Source organism: Balaenoptera physalus (genome assembly GCF_965194825.1).
Source record: "Balaenoptera physalus genome assembly, chromosome: 11".
In the NCBI taxonomy this organism is placed as follows: Eukaryota; Metazoa; Chordata; class Mammalia; order Artiodactyla; family Balaenopteridae; genus Balaenoptera; species Balaenoptera physalus.
Genome location: NC_138896.1, coordinates 38,019,300 through 38,039,800, shown reverse-complemented (window position 1 = coordinate 38,039,800; position 20,501 = coordinate 38,019,300). Strand labels below are relative to the sequence as shown.

Genomic DNA, 20,501 nt, shown 5'->3' with positions numbered 1-20,501 from the left:
ATCCCACTTTTAAAAATAAGGAAATAAAGCGGTACATCCAGACAATGGAATATTATTCAGTGATAAAAAGAAATGAGCTATTAAGCCATGAAGAAACATGGAGGAAACTTAAATGCATATCACTAAGTGAAAGACGCCTATCTGAAAAGGCTACATATATACATACATACTATGTACAATACTATGTGATTCCAATGATACGACATTCTGGAAAAGACAAAACTATGGAGACAGCAAGAGGATCAGTGGTTACCAGTGGTTGGGGGAAGAGAGGGATGAACCTGGAGGATTTTAAGGGCAGTAAAACTATTTTGTATGGTACTATAATGGTAGATAACAGGCATTACACATTTATCCAAACCCACAGAATGTACAACACCAAGAGTGAACCCTGATGTAAACTATGAACCTTGGGTAATAATGATGTGTCAGTGTAGATTCATTGATTCTAACAAATGTACCATTCTGGTGGGGGAATGTTATTCATGGAGGAGGCTGTGCATATGTGGGCTCAGGGAGTATATGGGAAATCTCTGTACCTTCCTCTCAATTATGCTGTGAACATAAAACTGATCTTTAAAAAAAAGTCTTTTTAAAAATAAAAAAAAACCAAGGCCCAGAAAGGTTAAGTAACTTGCTTGGGGGTCACACAGCAAATCCTGGTTTGCATGATCAAACTCAGGTATAACAGAGTCCAGAGCCTCTGTACCTAATCAGCATACTATACAATCTCCTACTAAGGCTCCAACCTGGAAAGATAAAGCATAGGGCGGAATTGCAGGCATAGTGGAGGAAATGGGAGGGGAAACTTCTTGACAGCCCCTCTCTGATCGCTCCTGAGTCCTGGTGGCTGGGGCTGGAAGAAGCAGAGGTCAGATCTGGCCTATCTTGGTACCCTTCCATCTCCCCCTTCCCTATCCCTATTGACTCCCCCTCCCCCCACCCATCTCCCAGGATCTGCTGCAGGCAGAACTGGAACCAGGACACTTCCGCCTCTGGAGAACCCCTGAGCCTCTGAGAGCCCCCAGCAGGAGCGCCTTGCCCCTGCTGCTGACTGGGCTTGCCTGGCATTTGAGGCTGAATCAAGGGCTTGGGGGTGGGGTGTAGCCTGCAGGTGATGAGGGCTGATGGAGGGACTTGGGCACCTTCTGGGGCTTCACAGCCCATCCCCCATACCTCAGCTGGCTGAGGTCCTCTAGGAATGCAGCCCCCCCACCCTGCGTCGTCCAGCTTTCCTAACTGAAGTGGCCAGAATGTCCCAGAGGCCAGGGTGTGTGCAAGCTTGTACGTCTGGGAGCCTTGGTGAGTGAGACTGGGAAAGGCAGGTTATGGAGAGTTACAGACAGAGAAATGGAGACAGGCAGCCCTGTCTTAGGACTGGCAGAGACCCAGGCATAGAAAAAGAGAGGCAGAGATTGACAGATAGAAAAGCCAAGAAATATGGAGACCACAACAGACTATTGTAAAGAGAAAATACATAGAAATGGGCCTGACAGTGTCAGATGCTCAGGGTATGTGCCGAGGGCTCCCGGGCCCAGTGTGTGCTGAGTTCCCGGCGTCTCCAGTCCCAGTGAACATATTCCCTACAGGGTGTGTCTGGTGCTCTGGTGGCCGCACAGCGCCCACTCCTGGATGGCACGAGCCTGGCAGGAGCAGAGCTGTCCACCTACCCGCATTTGTGCAGCAATCATTTCCTGAGTCTAAGGTTTGGAGGCGGGTCTGACCTTTGACCAACATGATGGCTCCCACTGGCCACGACCCCCTGGCCTCCTCCTTCCTGAGTGTCAAGGAGGCCTAGTTCTCAGCAGCTGATTCGCCCCCCACGGTCTGACTTGGTCCTATCGTTGTACCATCCTGTACAGGGGCAGCCTGGGAAGAAGGAGAGGGTGAGGGTACATATGTACTCAGCGTCTCCATGGACACCTGTGCAGGTTGTGCGCTGTGCGAGCACACGTCAATTAAGAAGAGCACACCTCACCCACAGACGACAGCATAGATTGCATATTTACAGTTCTCGCTGTCCGGCAGATGGCAGTCAAGTTCTGGTTCAACAAACCAGACACTTGACTGAATAGTACGCCAGTTTGCCCACAGATGTCAGTAAAGTGTTTTAAGGAAGGGGTGTCTTTCTCTAATTAGCACAAAGGCACTGTGTGGGCTGGCAGGGCCTGAACCGGCCAAGTCTGGTGGTTGAGCCTGGGTATGGCGGAGCTCGGGGAATTGTCCTCTAGAAACCTTCATCCTGCCCCTCTTCAGAGGTGGTCCCTCAGGTCAGGGGCTCTTCCCAGTTCCCCTTTTTCTATTAAAAGCATCATGTTTCTTCCTGGCCGTGGCCTCCAGACCTTAGATTTCTCCCTTCTTTCCTCTCTCCCCTCTCCTTCACCCAATCAGGCATGGAGTCTTGCCAGATTCCTGATACTGTTCCCCAGGTAGAAACCTTTTCTCTCTCCAGGCAGGCATGGACCATTCAAGGTATCCCTTCCTAACTGGCCTCTGGGCTGCTGGTTTGTCCCATTTTCCCCAGCCCTTCGACCCTTATACATAGCTGCTGGAGTGGCTTTCCCAAACACCTCTCTCCACATGAGCTTCTCCATTTATAAACCCTTAGAGCCTCCCCATCGTCAAGGGTATCAAGTGCAAATCACATCAGGCCCCTTCTAGAGGGAATAGACTGGTTCTGTGGGCCCGAGAGGTAGACTAGGCCTAACATGAGGAAGGATGTGCCCAGAGTCATGCTCTCTGGGGTGTGGTGGGCCGCCTGAAAGTGTGCCAAGGCCTGGTCACCTCGTGGCAGGGAGCCAGCAGAGGGGCCCAAATGTCAGGTGGATTCAGTGACAACAAAGTTCCTCCATGCTAGGCCCTTGGGCTCTAGGTCTGTATCTTAGCTTCTCTTTGTGACTGTCTCCACATTGCCTGGGAGAGGTCTGTGCTTACTAGGCTCTGGGAGTGGGGTCTGCTTTACCCTTGGGGACCAAAAACCTGAATTTGAATCTTCATTATGCTCTTTAGGTGCTGTGTGACCTCAAGCAGGTCTCTTGCCCTCTCTGATCTTCATGTTCTCATCTCCCAAATGAGGGTGATAATATCTACCTGTCCAGACTGCTGTGAAGATTTTCTTTAACTTTTTATTCTGGACACTTTTAAGCTGAGAAAATGGTACAATGAACCCCCATATACTCATCACCTGGCTAAAACTGGTTTCCTCAGCAGTCCCCCTCTTAATCCCCTTTTCCAATGGATTATATAAGAGCAAATCTCAGACACATAATCATTTCACCTATAAATACTTCAGTATGTCTCTTTAAGAAATAAGAACTCTTTTTCTTGCCCTAAAAGTTGCCAACAGTACCATTATTACATCTAACAAATTAATGGTAATACCAAAACCAGACAAAGGTACTACAAAAAAAGAAAATTACAGACCAATATCACTCATGAATATAGATGCAAAAATCCTCAACAAAATACTAGCAAACAGAATCCAACAACACATTAAAAGGATCATACACCATGATAAACTGGGATTTATCCCAGGGATGCAAGGATTCTTCAGTATATGCAAATCAAACAATGTGATACACAATATTAACAAACTGAAGAAGAAAAACCATATGATCATCTCAATAGATGCAGAAAAAGCTTTTGACAAAATTCAACACCCATTTATGATAAAAACTCTCCAAAAAGTGGGCATAGAGGGAAACTACCTCAACATAATAAAGGCCATATATGACAAACCCAGAGCAAACATCATTCTCAATGGTGAAAAACTGAAAGCATTTCCTCTAAGATCAGGAACAAGACAAGGATGTCCACTCTCACCACTATTATTCAACATAGTTCTGGAAGTCCTAGCCACGGCAGTCAGAGAAGAAAAAGAAATAAAAGGAATACAAATTGGAAAAGAAGAAGTAAAACTGTCACTGTTTGCAGATGACATGATACTATACATAGAGAATCCTAAAACTGCCACCAGAAAACTGCTAGAGCTAATTAATGAATATGGTAAAGTTGCAGGATACAAAATGAATGCACAGAAATCTCTTGCATTCCTATACACTAATGATGAAAAATCTGAAAGAGAAATTATGGAAACACTCCCATTTACCATTGCAACAAAAAGAATAAAATACCTAGGAATAAACCTACTTAGGGAGACAAAAGACCTGTATGCAGAAAACTATAAGACACTGATGAAAGAAATTAAAGATGATACCAACAGATGGAGAGATATACCATGTTCTTGGATTGGAAGAATCAACATTGTGAAAATGAGTATACTACCCAAAGCAATATACAGATTCAATGCAATCCCTATCAAATTACCAATGGCATTTTTTACGGAGCTAGAACAAATCATCTTAAAATTTGTATGGAGTCACAAAAGACCCCGAATAGCCAAAGCAGTCTTGAGGGAAAAAAATGGAGCTGGAGGAATCAGACTCCCTGACTTTAGACTATACTACAAAGTACAGTAATCAAGACAATATGGTACTGGCACAAAAACAGAAACATAGATCAATGGAACAAGATAGAAAGCCCAGAGATTAACTCACGCACCTATGGTCAACTAATCTATGACAAAGGAGGAAAAGATATACAATGGAGAAAAGACAGTCTCTTCAATAAGTGGTGCTGGGAAAACTGGACAGCTACGTGTAAAAGAATGAAATTAGAATACTCCCTAACACCATACACAAAAATAAACTCAAAATGGATTAGAGACCTAAATATAAGACTGGACACTATAAAACTCTTAGAGGAAAACATAGGCAGAACACTCTTTGACATAAATCACAGCAAGATCTTTTTTGATCCACCTCCTAGAGTAATGGAAATAAAAACAAAAATAAACAAATGGGACCTAATGAAACTTCAAAGCTTTTGCACAGCAAAGGAAACCATAAAAAAGACGAAAAGACAACCCTCAGAATGGGAGAAAATATTTGCAAACGAATCAACGGACAAAGGATTAATCTCCAAAATATATAAACAGCTCATTCAGCTCAATATTAAAGAAACAAACACCCCAATCAAAAAATGGGCAGAAGACCTAAATAGACATTTCTCCAAAGAAGACATACAGACGGCCACGAAGCACATGAAAAGATGCTCAACATCACTAATTATTAGAGAAATGCAAATCAAAACTACAATGAGGTATCACCTCACTCCTGTTAGGATGGGCATCATCAGAAAATCTACAAACAACAAATGCTGGAGAGGGTGTGGAGAAAAGGGAACCCTCTTGCACTGTTGGTGGGAATGTAAATTGATACAGCCACTATGGAGAACAATATGGAGGTTCCTTAAAAAACTAAAAATAGAATTACCATATGACCCAGCAATCCCACTACTGGGCATATACCCAGAGAAAACCGTAATTCAAAAAGACACATGTACCCGAATGTTCATTGCAGCACTATTTACAATAGCCAGGTCATGGAAGCAACCTAAATGCCCATCAACAGACGAATGGATAAAGAAGTTGTGGTACATATATACAATGGAATATTACTCAGCCATAAAAAGGAACGAAATTGAGTCATTTGTTGAGACGTGGATGGATCTAGAGACTGTCATACAGAGTGAAGTAAGTCAGAAAGAGAAAAACAAATATCGTATATTAATGCATGTATGTGGAACCTAGAAAAATGGTACAGATGAGCCAGTTTGCAGGGCAGAAGTTGAGACACAGATGTAGAGAATGGACATATGGACACCAAGGGAGGAAAACTGCGGTGGGGTGGGGATGGTGGTGTGCTGAATTGGGCAGTTGGGATTGACATGTATACACTGATGTGTATAAAATTGATGCCTAATAAAAAAAAAAAAAAAGTTGCCAACAGTACCATTATTACATCTAACAAATTAATGGTAATTATTTAATAACATTAAGATCCCTTGGTTTTCCTTGACTGTCTCATAATTGTCTTCTCACAGCTGATCTGTTTGAATCATTTGTAATATGCTTCTTACATCCCTTTTTATCCATTATCCCTCCCTCTCCTAGTTTTTCTCTCATTTATTAGTTGAAGAAATCGGATCATTGCCCTGGTAGAGTTTCTCACAGTCTGGATTTTGCTGACCGCACCCCTGTGGTGTCATTCAGCATGTCCCTCGGTCCCCCATATTTCTTGTAAACTGCTAGGTAACCATAGACTCACCTGTGCCAGGGGACCGTAGCTGTTGACAGGCATTGCCCTCAGGGGCACATGATGGCCATTGAGCATTAGGATTGATGAGTGGGTTCAGCAGTTGTGCTGATTAAATGAGAACATGTGTGGGGTGCTCAGTGGCTGTCACAGAGTAGGTGCTCTGTGACGGGTGGCTTTCATAACGGACTTGGGACCTGTGGAGTTCTGGGACAAGGATGGTAAACGACAGGAAGTGGGGGGGGTCTGTTGGATCTGTGAATTGGGTGGTCAATTCCTTCATTCACTCTTACGGGGTAAAAGGGTCTTGTTCTAGGCCGTACATCTGGTCTTGAAAAAGCTGTGTCCCCAAACGCAATTTGTGACCCAGTTTCCATTTCGGGTGACTCCTTTGTCAGGAACTGTCATCCCTACCTCACACTGGGCCAACTTATCTGCTAAAGTTCCAGGAGCCCTAAGTCCCATTTGCTGTACAGAGCGAGGCCAGGTTGCAGGCGTATTTGCTTGGCTTGATGGGGTTAGGGAGCAATTGAACAAGCTCCCTATTCTTGTCTCTAATTTGAATTGTCCTTGGGGCACAGTTCACCTACCTCCCTGCCACAGTGCCTGGGGGGCGGGTGGGCAAGTCTGAACAGTCTCTCCCTCCCATTCCGAGCAGGTGCGGGAGCTGACTGACGCCGAGTTCCCCCACTCCTTCCTGGTGTCCGGGAAGCAGCGCACCCTGGAGCTGCGGGCCCGGTAGGCAGGCAGGCTGAGGGCCGGGCAAGATGGGAAAACTGGGAGGGGCTGCTCTCCTCAACACCTGTGTTCACTTTCCAAGCAGGTCCCAGGAGGAAATGATCTCCTGGTTGCAGGTATCAGAATGTTCCAGGGCCCCTAGGATTCTGACCTCCCTACCCAGGCTGTGGGGGAGGGAGGGATGCTGTGTGTGTGTGTGTGTGTGTGTGTGTGTGTGTGTGTGTGTGTGTGTGTGAGTGCACACCCGCCTGCTTGCTCCCTGTTCTTCCTCAAAGTTGCTCTGTAGTAGTTGGAGTCAGACCTGGGTTCAAATCTTGCTGCCTCTCACTGCCTAGCTGGGTGGCCTGGGGCAAGTCACTTAATATCTCTGAGCCTCAGTTTTCACATCTGTAATCTGGGGCTAATATTTTCTCCTCCCTTAAATCAGGCAATGTACACTTAGAATATAGCGCCTAGCACCCAGTAGGCTTTCAGCAATGTTTGTGGAATGTGTAGATGGATTCACAGATGAGCAAGCCCTTCCTGCCCCCCCCCAACCACCTTCCTGTGCCCCTCCCCCTGCCCCAGGCCTGCCAAGCCGCCATTGACCAAATCGAGAAGCGGAATGAAACCTTCAAAGCTGCGTTCCAGAGCCCTGAGGGAGACACCCAGGAGCAGGAGGTAAATGAAGGCTCTGTATCCCTCCTAGAGCCGCCAGCCTTACACAGGAATGATTCCCTCTCTTTGTTCTACCTAGGCCAGTTTGGAGGGCTGGAGAGTGTCACCCACCATGAATGATTTGAAGGGATCAGGGGAAGCTCACACACGCCAACATCACCCTACTCAGAAACTCAATGCCAAAGATTCCCCCATTAGCAAAAAATTCCTTTGGGAGGCTTTATATGCAACTACCCCTAGGAAGGATTTTACATCTATATGTATAACTCGGTCTGTGGGGGTGGTGTGTGTGTGCAGGTTTGGGTTTTTCTTTTTTTTTTTTGCTATCTTCCAAGAGTTCTTTATTTATCTCTATTAATTCATGCTCCAAGGGCAGGGACTGGTCCTCGGTTTGAAAGAACCAGAATTGACTATGTCAGCAAATAAAAGCAAATCAGTCTCTGAATCTTTTATAATGTGCAGTGAGCATGTCTGCCCTATGCTCTAGAGAGACAACATCTATTTTCAAGGCTGATTGCTATAGGAAGATTCTTGAAAAGACAGTCCAGAAAAAAGGAAACACAAGAGACCCTAGGAGAACTGTCTCCCAACATTTATCATTTTTTTTTTGAATTTTAAAATTTAATTATATTTATTTTTTATACAGCAGGTTCTTATTAATCTATTTTATACATATTAGTGTATACACTTCAATCCCAATCTCCCAGTTCATCCCACCACCACCACCCCACCCCCGCCACTTTCCCCCCTTGGTATCCATACGTTTGTTCTCTACATCTGTGTCTCTATTTCTGGCCTGCAAACCAGTTCATCTGTACCATTTTTGTAGGTTCCACATATATGCATTAATATACGATACTTGTTTTTCTCTTTCTGACTTACTTCACTCTGTATGACAGTCTCTAGATCCATCCACGTCTCTACAAATGACCCAATTTCGTTCCTTTTTACGGCTGAGTACTATTCCATTGTATATATGTACCACAACTTCTTTATCCATTCGTCTGTTGATGGGCATTTAGGTTGCTTCCATGACCTGGCTATTGTAAATAATGCTGCAATGAACATTAGGGTGCATGTGTCTTTTTGAATTATGGTTTTCTCTGGGTATATGCCCAGTAGTGGGATTGCTGGGTCATATGATAGTTCTATTTTTAGTTTTTTAAGGAGACTTCATACTGTTCTCCATAGTGGCTGTGTCAATTTACATTCCCACCAACAGTGCAAGAGGGTTCCCTTTTCTCCACACTCTCTCCAGCATTTGCTGTTTGCAGATTTTCTGATGATACCCATTCTAACTGATGTGAGGTGATACCTCATTGTAGTTTTGATTTCATTTTTCTAATAATTAGTGAGGTTGAGCAGCTTTTCATGTGCTTCTTGGCCATCTGTATGTCTTCTTTGGAGAAATGTCTATTTAGGTCTTCTGCCCATTTTTTGATTGGGTTGTTTGTTTTTTTAATATTGAATGGCATGAGCTGTTTATATATTTTGGAGATTAATCCTTTGTCCGTTGATTCGTTTGCAAATATTTTCTCCCATTCTGAGGGTTGTCTTTTCGTCTTGTTTGTAGTTTCCTTTGCTTTGCAAAAGCTTTTAAGTTTCATTAGGTCCCATTTGTTTATTTTTGTTTTTATTTCCATTACTCTAGGAGGTGGATCAAAAGATCTTGCTGTGATTTATGTCAAAGAATGTTCTTCCTATGTTTTCCTCTAAGAGTTTTATAGTGTCCAGTCTTACATTTAGGTCTCTAATCCATTTTGAGTTTATTTTTGTGTATGGTGTTAGGGAGTGTTCTAATTTCATTCTTTTACACGTAGCTGTCCAGTTTTCCCAGCACCACTTATTGAAGAGACTGTCTTTTCTCCATTGTATATCCTTGCCTCCTTTGTCATAGATTAGTTGACCATATAGGTGTGTGGGTCTATCTCTGGGCTTTCTATCCTGTTCCATTGATCTGTATTTCTGTTTTTGTGCCAGTGCCATATTGTCTTGATTACTGTAGCTTTGTAGTATAGTCTGAAGTCAGGGAGTCTGATTCCTCCAGCTCCGTTTTTTTCCCTCAAAACTGCTTTGGCTATGCAGGGTCTTCTATGTCTCCATACAAATTTTAATTTTTGTTCTAGTTCTGTAAAAAATGCCACTGGTAATTTGATAGGAATTGCATTGAATCTGTAGATTGCTTTGGGTAGTATAGTCACTTTCACAATATTGATTCTTCCAATCCAAGAACATGGTATATCTCTCCATCTGTTTGTGTCATCTTTGATTTCTTTCATCAGTGTCTTATAGTTTTCTGAGTACAGGTCTTTTGTCTCCTTAAGTAGGTTTATTCCTAGGTATTTTATTACTTTTGTTGCAATGGTGAATGGGATTGTTTCCTTAATTTCTCTTTCTGATCTTTCGTTGTTAGTATATAGGAATGCAAGAGATTTCTGTGCATTAATTTTGTATCCTGAAATTTTACTAGATTCATTGATTAGCTCTAGTAGTTTTCTGTTGGCATCTTTAGGATTCTCTATGTATAGTATCATGTCATCTGCAAACAGTGACAGATTTACTTCTTCTTTTCCAATTTATATTCTTTTTCTTTCTTTTTCTTCTCTGATTGCCGTGGCTAGGACTTCCAAAACTATGTTGAATAATAGTGGCGAGAGTAGACATCCTTGTCTTGTTCCTGATCTTAGAGGAAATGCTTTCAGTGTTTCACCATTGAGAATGATGTTTGCTCTGGGTTTGTCATATATGGCCTTTATTATGTTGAGGTAGTTTCCCTCTATGCCCACTTTTTGGAGAGTTTTTATCATAAATGGGTGTTGAATTTTGTCAAAAGCTTTTTCTGCATCTATTGAGATGATCATATGGTTTTTCTTCTTCAGTTTGTTAATATGGTGTATCACATTGTTTGATTTGCATATACTGAAGAATCCTTGCATTCCTGGGATAAATCCCACTTTATCATGGTGTATGATCCTTTTAATGTGTTGTTGGATTCTGTTTGCTAGTATTTTGTTGAGGATTTTTGCATCTATATTCATGAGTGATACTGGTCTGTAATTTTCTTTTTTTGTAGTATCTTTGTCTGGTTTTGGTATCAGCGTGATGGTGGCCTCATAGAATGAGTTTGGGAGTGTTCCTTCCTCTGCGATATTTTGGAAGAGTTTGAGAAGGATGTGTGTTAGCTCTTCTCTAAATGTTTGATAGAATTCACCTGTGAAGCCATCTGGTCCTGGACTTTTGTGTGTTGGAAGATTGTTAATCACAGTTTCAATTTCATTACTTGTGATTGGTCTGTTCATATTTTCTATTTCTTCCTGGTTCGGTCTTGGAAGGTTATACCTTTCTAAGAATTTGTCCATTTCTTCCAGGTTGCCCATTTTATTGGCACAGAGTTGCTTGTAGTGGTCTCTTAGGATGCTTTTGTATTTCTGTGGTGTCCGTTGTAACTTCTCCTTTTTCATTTCTAATTTTATTGATTTGAGTCCTCTCCCTCTTTTTCTTGATGAGTCTGGCTAAAGGTTTATCGATTTTGTTCATCTTCTCGAAGAACCAGCTTTTAGTTTTATTGATCTTTGCTATTGTTTTCTTTGTTTCTATTTCATTTATTTCTGCTCTGATCTTTATGATTTCTTTCCTTCTACTAACTTTGGGTTTTGTTTGTTCTTCTTTCTCTAGTTCCTTTAGGTGTAAGGTTAGATTGTTTATTTGAGATTTTTCTTGTTTCTTGAGGTAGACTTGTATTGCTATAAACTTCCCTCTTAGAACTGCTTTTGCTGCATCCCATAGGTTTTGGATTGTCGTGTTTTCGTTGTAATATGTCTCTAGGTATTTTTTGATTTCCTCTTTGATTTCTTCAGTGATCTCTTGGTTATTTAGTAACGTATTGTTTAGCCTCCATGTGTTTGTGTTTTTTATGGTTTTTTCCCTGTAATTGCTTTCTAGTCTCATAGCGTTGTGGTCAGAAAAGATGCTTGATATGATTTCAATTTTCTTAAATTTACCGAGGCTTGATTTGTGACCCAAGATGTGATCTATCCTGGAGAATGTTCCATGTGCACTTGAGAAGAAAGTGTAATCTGCTGTTTTTGGATGGAATGTCCTATAAATATCAATTAAATCTATCTGGTCTATTGTGTCATTTAAAGCTTGTGTTTCCTTATTAATTTTCTGTCTGGATGATCTGTCCACTGGTATAAGTGAGGTGTTAAAGTCCCCCACTATTATTTTGTTACTGTTGATTTCCTCTTTTATAGCTGTTAGCAGTTGCTTTATGTATTGAGGTGCTCCTGTGTTGGGTGCATATATATTTATAATTGCTATAGCTTCTTCTTGGATTGATCCCTTGATCATTATGTAGTATCCTTCCATGTCTCTTGTAACATTCTTTATTTTAAAGTCTATTTTATCTGATATGAGTATAGCTACTCCAGCTTTCTTTTGATTTCCATTTGCATGGAATATCTTTTTCCATCCCCTCACTTTCAGTCTGTATGTGTCCTTAGGTCTGAAGTGGGTCTCTTGTAGACAAGATATATATGGGTCTTGTTTTTGTATCCATTCAGCGAGCCTGTGTCTTTTTTTTTTTTTTGGGGGGGGGATTATTTATTTATTTATTTATTTATTTATGGCTGTGTTGGGTTTTCGTTTCTGTGCGAGGGCTTTCTCTAGTTGCGGCAAGTGGGGGCCACTCTTCATCGCGGTGCGCGGGCCTCTCATTATCGCGGCCTCTCTTGTTACGGAGCACAGACTCCAGACGCGCCTGCTCAGTAATTGTGGCTCACGGGCCTAGTTGCTCCGAGGCATGTGGGATCTTCCCAGACCAGGGCTCGAACCCGTGTCCCCTGCATTGGCAGGCAGATTCTCAACCACTGCGCCCCAGGGAAGCCCCGAGCCTGTGTCTTTTTGTTGGAGCATTTAATCCATTCACGTTTAAGGTAATTATTGATATGTATGTTCCTATTACCATTTTCTTAATTGTTTTGGGTTTGTTTTTGTAGGCCCTTTTCTTCTCTTGTGTTTCCCACTTAGAGAAGTTCCTTTAGCATTTGTTGTAGAGCTGGTTTGGTGGTGTTGAATTCTCTTAGCTTTTGCTTGTCTGTAAAGCTTTTGATTTCTCTGCTGACTCTGAATGAGATCCTTGCCAGGTAGAGTAATCTTGGTTGTAGGTTCTTCCCTTTCATCACTTTAAATATATCGTGCCACTCCCTTCTGGCTTGTAGAGTTTCTGCTGAGAAATCAGCTATTAACATTATGGGAGTTCCCTTGTATGTTATTTGTCATTTTTCCCTTGTTGCTTTCAATAATTTTTCTTTGTCTTTAATTTTTGTCAGTTTGATTACTAGGTGTCTTGGTGTGTTTCTGCTTGGGTTTTTCCTGCCTGGGACTCTCTGTGCTTCCTGGACTTGGGTGGCTATTTCCTTTCCCATGTTAGGGAAGTTTTCAACTATAATCTCTTCAAATATTTTCTCAGGACCTTTCTCTCTCTCTTCTCCTTCTGGGACCTCTATAATGCAAATGTTGTTGCATTTAATGTTGTCCCAGAGGTCTCTTAGGCTGTCTTCATTTCTTTTCATTCTTTTTTCTTTATTCTGTTGCATGGCAGTGAATTCCACCATTCTGTCTTCCAGGTCACTTATCCGTTCTTCTGCCTCAGTTATTCTGCTATTGATTCCTTCTAGTGTACTTTTCATTTCAGTTATTGTATTGTTCATCTCTGTTTGTTTGTTCTTTAATTCTTCTAGATCTTTGTTAAACATTTCTTGCATCTTCTCGATCTTTGCCTCCATTCTTTTTCCGAGGTCCTGGATCATCTTCACTATCATTATTCTGAATTCTTTTTCTGGAAGGTTGCCTATCTGCACTTCATTTAGTTGTTTATCTGGGGTTTTATCTTGTTTCTTCATCTGGTACAAAGTTCTCTGCCTTTTCATTTTGTCTATCTTTCTGTGAATGTGGTTTTCCTTCCACACGCTGCAGAATTGTAGTTCTTCTTGCTTTTGCTCTCTGCCCTCTGGTGGATGAAGCTTTCTAAGAGGCTTGTGCAAGCTTCCTGATGGGAGGGACTGGTGGTGGGTAGAACTAGGTATTGCTCTGGTGGGCAGAGCTCAGTAAAACTTTAATTCACTTGTCTACTGATGGGTGGGGCTGGGTTCCCTCCCTGTTGGATGTTTGGCCTGAGGCGACCCAACACTGGAGCCTACCCGGCTCTTTGGTGGGGCTAATGGCGGACCCTGGGAGGGCTCATGCCAAGGAGTGCTTCCCAGAACTTCTGCTGCCAGTGTCCTTGTCCTCACAGTGAGCTACAGCCACCCCCCGCCTCTGCAGGAGACCCTCCAACACTACCAGTTAGGTCTGGTTCGGTCTCCTATGGGGTCACTGCCCCTTCCCCTGGGTCCCGATGCGCACACTACTTTGTGAATGCCCTCCAAGAGTGGAGTCTCTGTTTCCCCCAGTCCTGTTGAAGTCCTGCAATCAAATCCCGCCAGCCTTCAAAGTCTGATTCTCTAGGAATTCCTCCTCCTGTTGCCGGACCCCCAGGTTGGGAAGCCTGACGTGGGGCTCAGAACCTTCACTCCAGTGGGTGGGCTTCTGTGGTATAAGTGTTCTCCAGTTTGTGAGTCACCACCCAGCAGTTACGGGATTTGATTTTATTGTGATTGCACCCCTCCTACCATCTCATTGTGCTTCTCCTTTGTCTTTGGATGTGAGGTATCTTTTTTGGTGAGTTCCATTGTCTTCCTGTCGATGATTGTTCAGCAGTTAGTTGTGATTCTGGTGTTCTCCCAAGAGGGAGTGAGCACACGTCCAGGTTTGGGTTTTGAAAGTCCCTGAAAAATGTGAGACCAAGGGAAGGTGGAAGGCAGGTGGGGTGGTAGTTATGGAGAGTGTCTGTGACTTGATTTCAGATCTGAGCTCTGAACTCTAGCCTGCTGGGTGTCTTTGCTGAGTCCCTTGACCTCTCTGGGCCTCAGTTTCCTCACCTGCAAAATAAGACTCATAGTAACTGACCTCCCCTATACGTGGTCTTCATCCGTCTAGTCCGCTTCATGTGGAAGCCACTGGGAAGCATAGCACACATAATCTCTGCCACAAGCAGGTGGGTACAGGGGGTCCTGAAGTGCCCACCCTGCCGCCCCACAGCTGCAGTCCGAGGAGCTGGGCCTCCGGGCACCACAGTGGGTCCGTGACAAGATGGTGACCATGTGTATGCGCTGCCAGGAGCCCTTCAACGCCCTGATGCGCCGCCGCCACCACTGCCGGGCCTGCGGCTATGTGAGTACCCACCTCGGCCTCTGCCTTCCCAGCTCAGGCCCTGCCCTCCCATCCCTGCCAACCCTGCCCGCTTCAACCGGTACAGCCAGAAGTGCTGGGCGCTAGCTGTGCCAGGTGTGTGAGTTACCTTGTTTGGACATCATGGTGCCCACGTGTGAAGCAGGTCTGCTGTTCGCCCCGTTCTGCAGGTAGGACGCGAGGCTCAGACAGGTTAAGCGACCTGCTCAAGACACTCCCGGAAGCTGACCCTATTCATTCATCTGCTTCCTTACCACCATTTCCCAAGACCCCCAGGGCCCAGCACCAGGAAATGGTCTCCAGTTCCAGGGTGGGGGCACCCGAATCCTTCAGCCCCTGTCGGACCTTTCATCCACCACCTCATCAGCCCCACGCCTGTTACTCACCCACCCCTCACCGTCCTCTTTTCTTGACCGACCTCAGCTAACTGTCCCCTCCTCTTCTTGGCAAATCCTCAGCACTCCAGCACCTGCTCAGTTCTGCTGCTAACTAACTCTGCCCGCCAGGTTCAAGCCTCAGCTTCCTCACCTGTACAATGGGGATTAGTAACACCTGCCTCCAGGGTGGTAGTGAGGACTCAACAAAAGAAGGTTCACCCCCTTCCCTCTCCTTGTCCCCCTTTCCTTCCCCCTCCTCAATCACTTGGGCAGCCTCCCTCAGAGCAACAGCCGCCAGCTGATTGAGGAAGGAGCCACGCCTCCCTCTTGTCAGCTCGGGCCCAGTTATCAGAGGCAGATCTTGCTTTGCTTTTTAAGCACTTGCTGTACTTGAGCTGTTCTCTGTTGACATTACAACCCTCTCCATTTACTCTGCAAACAGAGAAGCCCTTTAATGACCTCCGTCTTTAATGACCTCGGGGGACAGGAGGAGACCAGCTGGGCAGGTTGGGGCCAGTCAGCGAGGCGTCCCCAAATGTGTTAAACTGCAATCAGGACACAAAGTAAATTTCTAGGACTGGGACACACCTATGTTCAGGTGTAAGTGAGTTTCATACCAGAGCCAAATAGAAAGGATCTGGGGATTAGCTCCCATTTTCGGTGAGTCACATCAGTAAATAAGAGTTGAGTCTACTCACACTTGTAACTTTGTAAGTAGTTTCTAAAAAATTATTTTAAATAGTTAAGAAACACAAAGAGGCACAAAGAACAACATAACAACACCCGTGTACCTGCCTTCCAGGTACAAAAAAGAAATAAAATATTCTGAGAACTAAATGAAATGTATGATCCTTGATCGAATCCTGGATGGGAAAAACAGAACCAGAAACAGAAGTCATTACTGGGACCATTGGGGGAAATTTGATTATGAAGCATGTATAGGTAACAGTATTGTATCGATGTTAAATTTCCTGTGTGTGATCATGACATCGTGGATAGGGAGGAGAATGCCCTTGCTCTTAGGAGACACCAGCTACATATTTAAGGGTGGTGTGACATGATGACTGTAATTTAAACTCAAATGGTTCAGAAAAAATATATATATGTATGTGTGTGTGTGTATATATGTATATATAGAGAGAGAGAGAAAGAGAGAGGGAGAAATCGGAAGTGGCAAAAATGTTCACAATTCGTGAATTTGGTGGTGGGGGTATCACTGTACTATTCTTTCAACTTATCTTCAGGTTTGAAATTTTTCAAAATAAAAAGTTGGTAGAGGAGAGAGGAGAAAATAAATACGTGCTAATTGTATTTAAAAAATTTGAATCTCTTAAAAAACAAAATAAAATATTCCCAAGGTAGCTGAAGCCCTGTGTGTGGGGCTGTGTGAGGCACCCGATTCTGGGGTTTCTCCTGCCCGTGTGAACCTTTGTACTCTGTGAGTCATCCTTTCTGTGGTTGGGTGCCCAGTTTCTGCCTCCCCGCCTGCCAGACGGGAATCCTGGTGACGGTGGGACAAGCCCAGGCCTTCCCCTGTGGCTCCCTCCCAGGCCACGTGCTGTGCTGGGCACACAGACCGGCTCCCTGATGAATAACCCTTCGTCCAAGTCTCTACCTCTTGCCCCCATTTCCAATCCCACATCCTGGACTCACTGTGACACCCCAGTCTTCCTGGAAGTCACATCCTGCAGTGCCTGTGTTTCTCCCCAGGTTTTCTCATGCCTCTTTCACCCGATCTCCCCAGCCTGATCTGTGACGGCCTTCTTGGGGACGTCTTCGTGGTGGGCTGGGGGACGGGCGCCACTCCACAGCCTCCACGTGGCGGGTCTTCCTGGCAAAAACAGCCAGCCCGTCATTTTTGTATCAGAACACGTTTGACTCTAGGATTGGGTGGACTGCAAAATCTGCATGACTCTTAATGCTAAACTGTAGAACTGTAAAGACACCTTCTGTTTGAGGAGGGCCGGTTGCTGCCAGAGAGCTCTGTGGCCTTCGTCAAGTCACTGTCCCCTCGTTGCAGGTGAGAGTAAAAGTCCCAGGGCTGGTCACCTGGTGGGGTTGCTGGGAGTCAGGTGAGATGGCAGAGGGGAGAGAGAGCACTCAGAGAAGTGATCAGATGCAAGGGGTGTGCGCAGGTCAAGCCCCCGGGATCGGTAGCTGCCCTCACAACGGGGAACGTGAAGGGAGAGAGGTTGAGCTCCTGCAGTGGGGGCCAGGCCTCAAGCCCCCAGCTGAGGGCACTCTCCCCCTGCACTGCAGTCTCCAGGTGGCTGGGCCTCTGCCAGCGCAGGGGATGCCCGGCTCTGCCTCCATCCCTCTCCTGAAACTTTCTTTTTCTTCCTCCGGTCTCCGGCTGCTCTCACGTCCCCACCTCCTGGGCCAAGGCACGAACGGGGATCTCCATGCCTCACCTCAGCCCCCAAGCCCCTCCTGCCTGTCCTCCCCCAGGTGGTGTGTGCCAGGTGCTCCGACTACCGGGCTGAGCTCAAATACGATGACAACAGGCCCAACCGAGTCTGCTTAGACTGCTACACGTTCCTCACCGGAAACATGCTCCCCGAGGACAAGGAGGACAAGAGGCGCGGCATCCTGGAGGTGAGGGCCGGTTTCCTCTACTAGGCAAATGTGTGCACAGCCTCACCAAGTGCTGGCACTGTCCTCGGTGCTGAGGAACAAGCCTGCCGTGGTCACACTCCCCGTCCTTCTCTCTCTGCCCACAGACAGCGCCCCCGGCCCCCCACGGAACACCCCCACCCCTGGCCCGGCCCTGGCCAAATGAAACAGAGCTGGGCCTGTCACCAAATGGAAGCAACTTTTGGCTCCAGGCTGTGGCCCAGGCTCTCCACCTTTCTTCTGCATCCTCATCCGATAATCGCACGGCCACTCTGGACCACTCCTGTTCACATCCCCATGCCCTGCCCCAGCAGTCCCAGGAGGTGAAGAGAGCTGGTGCGGCTGATTCCATTTTACAGATGGGGATACTGAGGCTGCAGGTCAGGGTCCCACTGCAGGGAAGAGGCAGCCTGGAGGCTCCATTGTAATTGGAAGGGACTTCCGGGACCAGCTGGTTGGAGACCCAGGCCCAGAGAAGTGACTCATCCAAGGTCACACAGCGAGTTAGGAACCAGCTCTCTGATCTCTACCACAGATATTCTCTGCTGTCCTTAGGGCTGAGCCACTCCCCACCCCCCCAGGCGCTCCCAGGCTGCTCCCACTGCTGGTCAGCACCTCTGGAGCACTAGCACCCAGCCCAGACACTGGTTACCGCATCCCTCTGCCACTCCCTCATTAAAGCCAGGTTGACATCCCACTGTCCTTGGGAGGTGGGAGAAGACCCCAGCCTATTCCAGCTGAACTCAGCTCCCAGGTTCAAGTTGATTCCTTTCCACTGACATCTGCCCACTTTCCAATCCTCCCTCATTCTTTTAGGCCCCGGCCCTGCCCACGCCCTCCCCAATCGCTAGGCCACACCACACAGCTTTTGCTCCTGGAGAGAGGGAATGGTCTGCCCCTTTTCAGGCTCCAATTCTGTCCCCTGGGGCAACTCTCAGGGGATAAGCCCTCCCAGCACCTGTGCAGAGGTCAGGCTGGCTGAGGTTTGACTGCAGCTCTGCCACTGGCCAGCTCTGTGACTGCAAGTCCCTGATGGGACCTCTCTGAGCCTCAGGGGCAAATAACACCTCCTTGCAGGGTTGCCGTAAGGTTTGGAAAGGGTGATTTCTAATGACCAACATCTGTCGGTAGTGGGTGCTCTGTTCCCTGACAGTTCCTCTCTCTGGTTTCAGAAAGGAGCTGCAGCGGGGTCCGAGCAGAGCCTAATGTGCAGCTGCCTACAGCTCCTCGGGGACAAGTGGGGCAAGAGCGGGTCCCGGGGCTGGTGCGTGATCCCCCGGGATGACCCCCTCGTGCTCTATGCCTACGCTGCCCCTCAGGTAATGCCACACCCCGCCCCTCCTCACAGTATGTGTGCGTGTCAGGGGTGGCGGTGGGGGTGAGTACTGTTGGCCCCATAAGTCAGGTGAGGCTCAGTGAGGACCTGGTTCCCTCAAGTCACAGCGTTAGTGGCTTTCAGAGCTGGGCCCAGACTCCAGGTCGCGACTGCTTTGCCATCAGGGGGCGACCAGTCCTCTTCCTCAATGCCCTCCTGCCACCCCACCCCACTTCATGGGTTTTTGCGGGGCAAGAGGCAGGTGTGTGCCTGGTACCGTCCAAACAGCCGTCTGAGGCAGTGGCGCCGAATGGGAGGACAGCGGCCCACAGCTCTCCCGTCCCCTCCCAGGACATGCGGGCCCACACCTCCATCCCCCTGCTGGGATACCAGGTGACCACTGGGCCCCAGGCGGACCCCCGGGTCTTCCAGCTGCAACAGTCAGGCCAGCTCTACACCTTCAAGGCCGAAACCGAGGAGCTGAAGGACCGCTGGGTGAAGGCCATGGAGCGGGCGGCCAGCGGCTGGAGCCCCGGGGAGCCCAACGACAGGGACCTGTCTGACTGAGCCACAGCCGGCCCCCTTCCCCCTCAGAGCCCTGCTCCTGCCACGCACGCACGGGCTGACACTTCAGCTGACCCACCACCCCAAGCTGAGCTTTCAAAGAATCGATTTCCAGTCGTCTGTGTTCAGACCGTGTGTCCTGATTTGAGATTCAGAAAACATGGGTTCATTCCTTTGGGGAGGGGATGACGAAGCATCCCAGTTTGCCCAGGGCCGAGGGGGTTCCTGGAACGTGGGACTTTCAGTGCTAAGACGAGGAAAGTCCCTGGTAACCCAGGACTGTTGGTCACCAATGTGGTTCACAGCCTGGCTGCACATATGTATCACCTGGGAAGCTTTAAAAGATACCAACAAATAAATAAAAAAATAAACTAAAAATTCAAAAAATACAATGCCTGGATCCATCACCAAAGATTTCTGATTCGACTGGTCTGGGATGGGGAGGCATGGGTATGTTTTAGGAGTACCCACATGAGTCTGATGTGCAGCCTAGGTTATCCGGATGAAGAACAAAGCAAGCAAACTACCAAGTGCTCGCTAGGCACGAGATTAATAATAATAACAAATATCAAACATCTACTGAGGCAGGCACTGTTCTAAGTGTTTTACATGGATTATCTCATTTTACCTTCAGGACTTATAATCCCCATTTTCCAGATGAGGACACTGAGTCTTAGAGAGGTTTAGTCATTGGCTCAAGGTCACACAGCTGGTGGATGCCAGAGCCAGGTTTTAACCTAGTGCACTAAGGTGAAGGCTCTGTCCATCAGGTAGCAGAGCAATTGGCTGAGC

The 20,501-nt window shown here is 46.3% G+C and overlaps 1 protein-coding gene across 6 annotated transcripts in view; it reads left to right on the top strand.

The window, feature by feature from the left end:
* Positions 1 to 20,096, top strand: part of FGD2 (FYVE, RhoGEF and PH domain containing 2) — a 45,358-nt gene extending 25,262 nt beyond the window's left edge. For 3 of the 6 annotated variants that reach the window (XM_082412593.1, XM_082412590.1, XM_082412588.1), the window contains 7 exons: positions 6,814 to 6,893; positions 6,976 to 7,009; positions 7,461 to 7,553; positions 14,691 to 14,822; positions 17,666 to 17,812; positions 19,003 to 19,149; positions 19,497 to 20,096. In XM_082412593.1, coding sequence (XP_082268719.1) covers positions 6,814 to 6,893; positions 6,976 to 7,009; positions 7,461 to 7,553; positions 14,691 to 14,822; positions 17,666 to 17,812; positions 19,003 to 19,149; positions 19,497 to 19,712 — 849 coding nt within the window. In that variant the 3' untranslated portion in view covers positions 19,713 to 20,096. The remainder of the gene's footprint in view (positions 1 to 6,813; positions 6,894 to 6,975; positions 7,010 to 7,460; positions 7,554 to 14,690; positions 14,823 to 17,665; positions 17,813 to 19,002; positions 19,150 to 19,496) is intronic. The other 3 variants (XM_082412589.1, XM_082412591.1, XM_082412592.1) reach the window with 2 other exon arrangements.
* Positions 20,097 to 20,501: the final 405 nt, after the last annotated feature.